The sequence below is a fragment of the Brassica napus genome, chromosome C7 (genome assembly GCF_020379485.1).
Source record: "Brassica napus cultivar Da-Ae chromosome C7, Da-Ae, whole genome shotgun sequence".
Lineage (NCBI taxonomy): Eukaryota > Viridiplantae > Streptophyta > Magnoliopsida > Brassicales > Brassicaceae > Brassica > Brassica napus.
In genome coordinates, this window is record NC_063450.1 from 48323603 (window position 1) to 48334213 (window position 10611).

Consider the following 10611-nt stretch of genomic DNA (forward strand, 5'->3'; position numbering starts at 1 on the left):
TAGTAATATATTAAAAATAAATGGTTGGAGAAAGATGAAGGGACCTTCGTGTTTCCCCTTTAAAAACTCAAGTGACGACGAAAGGGCTAATGCGTATTCACAATCTCTGGATCTAGGGTTTCTACCTCTCGCAATTAGAACTTGAAAAAGCCACAAAAAATACCTAATTTCGCCCAATCACCAATAGATTCACCGGAGAAGACGAAGAATTAGGGTTTTTCTTTTCAATCATCGGCACTTACAGATCTAAACATTTGAGGGACAAAAAAATTCGTAAAATATCAAAAATCAAACACTAAAATTTCCATCCTTTTCTCACTACCCATCAATCAAATCGTTTCCTTTCTCTTTGTTTTCCGCTAAAGAACAAGTCAAATAAGATCCAATTGATGGAAACTAGTGTGGACTTGTCGTCAATCAATCAAGCCAAGGGACACGAAAAGTAAAGATTTTTACGAAACCAATTTGAGTTTTTGAGACAAGAGACATCCTTTTGATCTGTAAATTTGGGAAGCTATGTATAATAGTGATAGAGTACAAGTGTACCATGAAGATGTGAGAGTTGGGGAAATGGAGATTTACCCTCCTCCAAGGGAACCAGGCGATGATGTACAGAGGAAGAAGAAACAGAGGGAAGTGATGGAGCAAGTCAAGATTGGAATCAGAATTGGCCGTTTCTCTCAGCCTAGCGAGAGATGCCCTCCTCTTTCAGTGCTTACAACGGTTTCGTCTTGTGGCCTTTGTTTCAAGTTGGAAGCTCCAGCTTCTTCAACTGCTCAGGAGCCTCTCACTCTCCTCCACTCGTCCTGTCTCACGGACAACAAGGTATTATGGAACATCATCTAAGCCAAGGTTTTGTGAACTTCATATTCTTGTGTGGTTTAATAATGTCTATGTATGTTTCACTAGAATATGAAGACATAATTGACTGAACTAACTTGTTTTAAGCAGAACGAGATTGCTTATGAGTTTTGTGTTTACACATTATGGTTCTTGTAGACTGCAGTAATGTCACTGGGTGAGGAAGAGCTTCATTTGGTTGCCATGTACTCTGAAAACATCAACAACGACCGTCCTTGTTTCTGGGCATTTACTGTCGCCTCTGGGATTTATGACTCCTGCCTTGTGATGCTGAATCTTAGATGTCTGGGCATTGTCTTTGATCTCGATGAAACCCTTGTTGTGGCGAACACTACGCGGACGTTTGACGATAAGATTGAGGCGTTGCAGCGGAGGATAAACAACGAGATGGACCCGCAGCGTATTGCAGTTATGGTGGCTGAGATGAAGCGCTATCAAGATGACAAAGTTCTGTTGAAGCAGTATGTGGAAAGTGACCAGGTTGTTGAGAACGGGGAGGTGATTAAGGTGCAGTCTGAAATTGTTCCTGCCTTGTCTGACAACCATCAGCCTCTTGTTCGCCCCCTGATAAGGCTGCCTGAGAAAAATATCATCCTGACTCGTATTAATCCCATGGTATGCAAGTTTTGAAACTAGTACACGGTTGTTAGTAGGTAGCCCTGGGTATTCAGTTCGGTCTTTTGGTTCTAGAGGTTTAAGATCCTTTCGGATATTTAAAAAAATTCGGTTCGGTTCGAGTAACAAAGTTAGAAACCTGCTAAATCTGAGATAATTTCGAATCCTATTTGGTTTTGGTTCGGTTAATTCGGTTAAAAAAGTCAGAGAATTTTCAGATTAAATATCATATTATCTGGTTTTAAGATACAAATTTGGATAATTCAGACTATTTTAAAATTTTCGGGAAAAAAATATACTGGTAATTCATTTGTTTCTTTCTTGAGCACCTAGATCACTCTCAACTCTTGTTGTTGAGACTCAATTTCTATCTTTAAACACAGGTACGTGATACAAGTGTTCTTGTGAGGATGAGGCCTTCATGGGAGGAACTTCGCAGCTACCTGACAGCAAAAGGGCGCAAACGTTTTGAGGTATACGTTTGCACAATGGCTGAGAGAGATTACGCTTTGGAGATGTGGAGGCTCCTTGATCCAGAAGGGAATTTGATAAACGCAAATGACTTGCTGTCTCGCATTGTTTGTGTGAAAGCTGGTACACTCTTTGTGTTTTTAACTTTTCCTGCTTATTATCTATCATGTTATCGTTTCTTACAACCTTGTAATTTAACCACCACAGGTTTTAAAAAATCATTGTTCAATGTGTTCCTCGATGCAACTTGCCATCCGAAGATGGCTCTGGTGATTGATGATCGACTGAAAGTTTGGGATGAGAAGGATCAGCCGAGAGTGTATGTGGTCCCTGCTTTTGCTCCCTACTATTCTCCTCAAGCCGAAGTAAGTATAATCTTTTACTTTGGTTCATTTTGGATATGAAAATTGCACAATCTGAAGAATATATATCCAAAGAATCTTGGAAATGAGTTGTGTTACATTTATCTTATTTCCTTTTCTGTAGGCAGCTGCAACACCAGTACTGTGTGTTACCAGAAATGTTGCTTGCGGTGTTAGAGGTGGATTTTTCAGGTGAGATGTAATTCTTAGATAATAGACGTTTGTTTCCTTGACATCTCCTACTAAATCAAAGGTGCTTCCTTAGTACATTCTGACGGTGAAGTGATATTTGAACTTGGTAACAGGGATTTTGATGATAGTCTGCTACAAAGGATTGCTCAAATATCTTATGAGAATGATGTTGAGGATATTCCTTCTCCGCCTGATGTCAGCCACTACTTGGTGTCAGAGGTTAGTGGTGATTCTTACTTACACTCCAAACTGCTTGCCAGTAGCTCATTCTCTTTTCAATGTAGGACGACTCCTCGGGTTTAAATGGGAACAAAGATCCACTTGCTTTTGACGGGATGGCTGATGCTGAAGTGGAGAGAAGAATGAAGGTGATTACATTTCTAGGCTCAATCTTTTCTGTTCAATGATGAGAGTTTAAATACATTTTTTTCTCTTTTATGCAGGAGGCAATTTCTGGATCTTCAGTTGTTCTTCCAGCGGCAAATATAGATCCAAGGATAGCTGCTCCGGTTCAGTACCCCATGGCTTCTGCTCTTTCTGTTCCCGCTCCAGTTCCAGTACCAGTCGTCCAACAACCATCAGCTATGGCCTTTCCAAGTACTCAGTTTCAGCAGCCGACATCAATAGCTAAACACTTGGTTCCTTCAGAACCAAGCTTGCAGAGTTCTCCTGCTAGAGAAGAAGGTGAGGTACCTGAATCAGAGTTAGATCCAGATACTAGGAGGAGGCTCCTCATATTGCAACATGGACAAGATACTAGAGATGCTACTCCAAGTGAACCTCCGTTTCCTCAGAGACCTCCTGTTCAAGCTCCTCCAACTCCACATGTGCAGCCAAGAAATGGTTGGTTTCCCGTTGAGGAGGAGATGGACCCAGCTCCACTTCGTCGAACAGCCTCCAAAGAATATCCGTTGGATTCTGAAAGCTTGAACAGGCCACGCCATCAGTCCTTTTATCCTAAGATTGAGAACTCAACTACTCAATCTGACAGGATGCCTCATGAGAATCGCAGGCTACCTAAGGAGCCGCTTCGGAGAGATGAACAGTTACGGTCAAACAACAATCCACCAGGCTCTCATCCTTTCTATGGTAAGCCATCAATGTTTTTTCTCTTCTTGTATCATCTGGTTCTGAAGATAAATTGCTGACTTGGGATGGGACTCTGTAGGGGAAGAGTCATCTTGGAATCAGTCTTCTTCAAGAAACAGTGATATTGACTTCATACCTGGACGAAGTGTCTCAGCAACAGAGAACCCAGCTGAAGTTCTACATCAGATTGCTATCAAATGTGGATCTAAGGTGTGTGATCATCATCATGATTAGCTGATTACCACTAACTCCATCCTCTAGTTAATTTATATGTATTCGATGACATTGTAGGTGGATTACAAACCGGGTTTGGTTGCTAGTACAGATTTACGGTTCTCTGTTGAGGTACTTCTATATGTTTGCATTTACGTAGCTTTCACTCTTAGTTATAGTATGTTCTGAGTAATTTTGGTGGAACCTATGCCAAATCTTTAAGATCCTCTCTTCCCTTAGATGAGAGTTACTTTTGTTGATTGTGTCAACTGTTCCAATTAATCTATGTTTTTTATTTGAAGGCTTGGTTATCTGGTGAAAAAATTGGAGAAGGGATTGGCAAATCGAGACGAGAAGCCCTGCGCAAGGCTTCTGAAGTTTCTATCCAGAACTTAGCTGGTAAGCCGTTCTGACTCATGACTTGGTCTTTGCTTAAACCTTCACATTTAGTATGAGAATGGGTTTATATCAATGAGCATGAGACTTTCTGCAGATATATATTTGTCTCGTGCAAATGGCGACCCTGGTTCGAGCCACAGGGATGTTAGCCCCTTCGCTAATGGCAATATGAATATGGGAAATGCAAATGCGCTTCACAAACAGCCATTTGCTAGAGATGAGACAGCGATGCCAGTTCCTTCTAGACCTACAGATCCAAGATTAGAAGGCTCCATGAGGCACACTGGCTCCATTACTGCGCTCAGGGAACTGGTACGCATCTCCTTAATCTGGATAACTTTTGCTTGCTCAATTGTGTCTCATCTTTGATACATAATTTCAGTGTGCATCTGAGGGTTGGGAGATGTCTTTTCAGTCTCAGCGTCCACTTCAATCTGACATGGTCCACAGAGATGAATTGCATGCTCAGGTTCGCACACCCATGAAGCTTATAACATATTCTTCACGATCATCAGTGTCTTGATTCTATTTGTACTGTGTTTCAGGTTGAGATAGATGGGCGTGTTTTAGGCGAAGGAGTTGGATCGACATGGGACGAAGCTAGAATGCAGGTAAATCAACTGAACCCTTGCCTTTTGATCTTGTTGTTCCCTTTTGTCTGATGTTCTTTAGTACCTTTAGGCTGCTGAGAGAGCACTGTATAGTATGAGATCGATGCCTCCTTTGCATAGAAGACAAGGATCTCCACGGTTTGTTCTTTTATATCTTTGAATGTCTTAAGTAGATTCGTAATAATTGATTTACATATATAACAATCGGTTTTGTGTTGATGTTTTAGATCGTTCGGTGGGATGTCAAACAAGCGTCTAAAGCCAAACTTCCAACGGATGCCATCTTCAGGAAGATATTCTTAACGAAGAACACGTCAAGTAACAAAACACATTCCTCATCAGTTCCATTGTCTTATGCGAAAGCACTACCAGCTACCACGAACAAATTCTTTGACGCGATGAACCAGACACGGAGAGAGAGAGAGAGAGAGAGAGAGATTCTGCTCTCGTCGTCTCTTGTTGTAACATGTATGGCAAATCAAGATTTTTGTGTAATCTGTATCAGAAACTCTGAGTGGAAGCAACATCTAGGGGACACCCGAGTACTATGCAGACAAGACATAAGCATGCACTTTGGCTTCTTCTCAGACTGCAAGTTAAGTTACTCCATAGAAAACCAGTAAAGTTTGTTTGTTGTTTCTGTTCTACAGCACTTCCTGTTTTCACTTTGACACTAAGATGTTGCCGTTATAATGTAATTTTTACTGTGCTATTAACTGGCTTGCAAACATTGTTTATGATATTATATGAGAGAAAAGTTACAATAACTGTTGAGTGGAATCATCAACTGTCTTTATTTAGAAACATTAACAAAACTTTGCACAAGAGTAGCCCAAAAAGGAAACCACAAGACCAGTTGTTTATAAGACAGAACAAGCTCAGCTTTGGACATTTACTGTCCAAAACTTCACAGCGTTAAACCCCAAAACTTTTTGTATCCGACTCAGACTTCCTCTTCAGCAATGGACTCAGAGAAACTTGCTTCAGACTTTATATACTTATACCACTTCGCACAAACCAGGTAAACCAAGAAGTCAGCTGCGGTTAGACCAGCCAAAAGGAAGTAGAATCTGTCCAAGTGTCCTTTGTTGAGATTCCCAGGGATCCAACCAGGCAAATCATCTCTTGTAGAGATCTTCATGACGATGGAAACTAGAAGACTGCTTACATAGTTCCCAAGCGAAATCGAAGCCATACACAGCGCGCTTGCAAAGCTCTTTAGACCCGTTGGAGCTTGGCTGTTGAAGAACTCGAGCTGACCAACGTACATGAACACTTCTGATGCACCTATCATCATGTACTGAGGCACTTGCCAGAATATACTCAACGAGCTAGAGTTTGAAGCCGTTTCCTTGTGTTTCAGCCTGTATATCTCCACTATCCCTGCTGATATCATCGCCGTTATCGCGATCACGAGGCCTATCCCCATTCTCTGAAGCTCAGTGAGGCCTTTGTTGGGCTCTCTTTTGTTGAGTCTTGCAAAGAGAGGGTCGAGAAACCGCCTGTAAGCGAAGATGAAGAAGGCGACGCTGAGGATGTCGAAAGTAGACATGCTTGAAGCTGGGATCCTGAAGTCTTTGATGTTTGTCTTCATCGCTGCGCCTTGCACAACAAACAGTGAAGCCATTTGGGTGAAGACCACTGAGTAGAGAATGGTGCAGAGCCAGATTGGTAAGAGTCTTAACACACACTTCACTTCTTCAACTTGAGTCACCGAGCAGAGCCTCCATGGATCGTAAGTCGATCCACTCTCCACCTTCTCAGCCTCATCATCAGGTGTGACAATTGCAGCTCTATCCAAGAATCTGCATTAGACAAGAACATAGAGTCAAAATCTGATAGTTTCAGAGATTATAACAGAATCTCTTAAAGTGAATTATCAATACCTGAAGCCTTTGGTGTGAAGAATCTTCTTGTCTCCGGTTCGTTGAGTCTCTGAATCATACAGATTCATATCATCATAGTTCACATCAATCTTGGCTTTTCTTGTTGAAGCAACCAAGACTTGGCAGAATCTAGACCAGGGACTTTTTCTAGGTTTAAAATGTCGGTACTTTGGCGTGCCAGTCAAGAAAAGTACCAAACCAGCAAAAGCTGACCCTGCAGACGCCCAAAACCCTAGCGGCCACGCCCCTTGATCCTCAAAGTAACCCAAGACGGTATTCGAAAGGAGCGATCCTAGATTCAGAGCCAAGTAGAAGTAGCTGAAGAACGCGATTTTCGAGTGTCCTTCAACAGAGTCATCTGCATCAAACTGATCAGCTCCAAAGGTTGCTATGTTAGGCTGATAACCACCATACCCTAACGCGATCAGATACACTGATAGGTAGAAAATAACCGTCTTGACCGTGGAGTGTGGCCTACAGGGAGACTCTTCAACACCACAACCACTTGGTTCGAGTAGTAACGCACCAGTAGATAAAGATAACATGACTAATCCCTATAACAACCACATAAAACAAACGTTAGCGTACTGCACAAGAAACAAACCCTAAAAGAAAACAGAGTAATGTTGAAAAGGGACTTACTGCAACGAAACTTGCTTGGAAGATTGCACAAGTCTTGTAACGTCCCCAATAAGAGTCACTGAGGAAAGCACCAAGCAAAGAGAAGATATAAACAGTTCCTGTCCATTTACTGACATTGTTGGCAGCTTCTGCATTGTCTTGTCCCATCACTCTTGTCAGAAACAGAACCAGATTCACTCCTACACCGAAGAAGGCAAGCGTCGCTAGCCCTTGGTTCACTATATTGATTAAAAACCATCTCTCTTTAGAACCTAAAACACTTTTAACTACAAGAACATAAGTGTTTATGTATATATAGACTTACCAAGAATGAGAATAGCAGTGAGCCATTTGCCAGTTTTGGCTCGGATTGCTGGATTTCCATGACGATCAACGCTTCCATCTTGAGTGCAAACTTCAGTATGTCTTACTTTCTGATCCATCTATGTTGAAAAAGATTCCTTATCTTGATCCTTGAAGATTGATTTGGAGAGAATGAAAGAGAGCAACCTTTGAATCAAAGAAGATACAAAAGGAAGGAGGAGATACAAAGAATCAAGGAAAGTGAAGAAGAGAAAAGGAAGTGAAAAAGATAGACTTTGTTTGTTGAGATTTGAGTTGCGATAAAAGTGTGAAGAAGAGATGTATTATTTATAGAGCTAATGAAGCTGAGTTAGAAGAGATCCATTCTTTGACGGCTCTTTCTTTCTTTCTTTGGTATTTTAATTTAACAATTCTTTTAAAAAATTATTAAAACGGGCTGCCAAAAATTTATGTTCGGTGGTTTTTTCTCAACAGAATTTTAAATCAATTATAGTAATCTTATATCTATATTAAACTGATTTAAGTTTTTGAGCTAGTTCTATGAGAAGATAACTGCTGATATGAGGCTATACGAACAATGCCATATAAACAAAATATTAATTTAATATGTGTAAAACTAATTTTATTTTGCTTGATACTTATTTTATTTGCTTAAAAAACATAAACACCACTAGTATGTAGGCCTGGGACGGATCGGATATCCGGGCAATTTTAAGGTATCCGGATCCAGATCCTTATCCGGCGGATCCATTAATTTACTATCCTTATCCGGATCCGGGGTTCTCGGATATCCGGGTGTCGGATATCCTCCTAAAAATTGTAATATCCGGCGGATATCCGGATTTGGATCCTTAAAATAAATAAAAAATAATATTTATATATATATATAAAATATTAACAATAATTTAAAAAATATATATATAACGTCTTTAATTATTTCTATGTACAATATTACAAAATTTACATAAAATATATATATATTATTATAAAAATGAAAATATATTAAATAAAATTAATTTTTATATATAGATATTACTATTTTTGAAATATTTATTAATAAAACTTACGGATCCGGATATCCGGACTTAAAAATTAAGATATCTGGATCCGGATCCGACTTTGACGGATCCAACATTTTACTATCCGGATCCGGATTCGGCCCCTCCGGATATCCGGATTTTCGGATCGAATCCGGATCGAATCTCGGATCGAATCCGGATCTCGGATAAAAGTCCCAGGCCTACTAGTATGACCTGGTATAGGAAAATATTACTGAAAATATGTATCCTAAAATATAAAAAGAAAGAAAGAGAAAACACCTGGTTAAAGGTAAGCCAAGCTTAATGTGTGCCCAGTTACACCTGGTGGGCTGCTGGAAGACACTAAAAAAAAACTAAAAACGTGAGAAACAAAATAAGTATGAAAAATGTAAAACAAAAACTAACTTTTCTTTTTAGAAAATTGAATAACAAGCGGGCAACAAGTGAAAGTAAAAGTGTTCCCCATTAATACAAGACTAGGTGTAGCTTTCAAGCGCGCAACGCTCGTGCGTAGCTGTCTTTGATTGCGAATTTCCTCACTCCTAAACTTATTATTTTAATCCTCTTCTTAATTGGTCATTTAAATCCCTAATTTAAGTCCAATCTTTGAGACGTTTTGGTGCTCTCTTCTAGTTGTGTTAGATCTTTTTGTGTGTCTAACTTTCAAACATATAATGATATTTTATTTCATATTTAGATAGACAAATACCAACATGTTTGGTATTGATAATCAAAACTTTGATATAAATTAAATGTTTATTGATATTTATTATAAGGATGTGAAATACATAAAAACTCATATTCGAATGTCTAGATTCATAGATACTGTGAAATATTTTCGAAGTTTTACGTCGCATGAATTACCCGTAGGAAGAAGAAAACTATATTCTAATGATGTCCCAAATTTTGTTCTTCACCAGCGAAACGATACGTCTTACTAAATGAGTTACTGAAAAAGGCTATCATACATCTTGGTTAAGAACATACCTTGAATTTAGGGTTTTAAGGTCAGTCGTTGAAGTGTCCATATTCGTTGATTACAAACTTCTTTCCCCAAAAACTTACTAAACGATTAATAAGAAAGTTTTTTTAAATATGCGTTGCAAAATTCAATACCTTCGTTTAATAGGACTCGGTAAGAGTTACTATAATTCCTAATTCCCAAAAGTTTTCTCGGTTTGACAATTTTATTTAATTTGCTTATTTTGTTTTTTTAGATGTCAGCTTATGTAGTCTGATTGAGCTTCTATTCTCGCTAGAATAAGTCTATTTAATCTCATGATTAGTTAGTTCATAGAGTTAGATATCTCTTTATAATGATGTAAGGTTAATTTGGGTAATCGTGTATTTTCAGCTTAAAACAGACTAACCATATATGTGAAGCGTCACGCAAAGTACGTAGTGCATGTGTATACGATATGTTGAAATCGTAAAAGGAACATTTACTTTTTTAACAACAAAAACAAATATTTAGTTGTCAAAATAATATTTATAATATACATACACATTTAAACTACGAATTAAAATGTTAGATATTGTGATACCAAACTGGTGTTTGATTTTGCTGTTTTCTACGGTTGGTTGTCAAATTAATATTCCCTCCGTTTCATATTGAGTGTCGTTATAGAGAATTTTTTTCGTTACAAAATAAGTGTCGTTTTCGATTTTCAATGCAAAATTTATTAATTTTATGCAGTAATTTATTTTTCTATTGGTCGAAATATGGTTAGGTGTATAGGTAATTATGATTTTATAGAGGAAATATACAAAATTAATTGTTTCCTTAATCTGTGTGCACAATGTCAAAATGACACTTAATATGAAACAGAAGGAGTATACATTAAGAATGAGTTTTAATTTGCAGATGTAATTTGGGATGCTAGTAGTATGCAAGTTCTTAGATTTGGTGTAAGTTTGGACGATTAGT

General features: G+C 38.7%; 2 protein-coding genes across 2 annotated transcripts; one reads left to right on the forward strand and one right to left on the reverse strand.

Moving 5' to 3' along the window:
- Positions 1-51: 51 nt before the first annotated feature.
- On the forward strand, positions 52-5580 carry LOC106420959 (RNA polymerase II C-terminal domain phosphatase-like 1). Its single transcript, XM_013861791.3, has 16 exons — positions 52-825; positions 1000-1476; positions 1860-2070; positions 2155-2312; positions 2434-2501; positions 2615-2720; positions 2786-2869; positions 2945-3590; positions 3670-3800; positions 3882-3935; positions 4106-4202; positions 4297-4514; positions 4585-4671; positions 4748-4813; positions 4884-4951; positions 5041-5580. Exons 1-16 carry the CDS (start codon positions 517-519, stop codon positions 5114-5116), a joined length of 2856 nt encoding a protein of 951 aa, XP_013717245.1. The 5' UTR covers positions 52-516; the 3' UTR covers positions 5117-5580.
- Positions 5581-5583: 3 nt separating this feature from the next.
- On the reverse strand, positions 5584-7960 carry LOC125590053 (protein NRT1/ PTR FAMILY 7.2-like). Its single transcript, XM_048762997.1, has 4 exons — positions 7646-7960; positions 7342-7559; positions 6700-7253; positions 5584-6618 (listed from the first exon to the last, which is right to left on the reverse strand). The coding sequence occupies exons 1-4, from the start codon at positions 7761-7763 to the stop codon at positions 5757-5759; spliced, it is 1752 nt and encodes a 583-aa protein (XP_048618954.1). The 5' UTR covers positions 7764-7960; the 3' UTR covers positions 5584-5756.
- Between the last annotated feature and the right edge of the window lie 2651 nt (positions 7961-10611).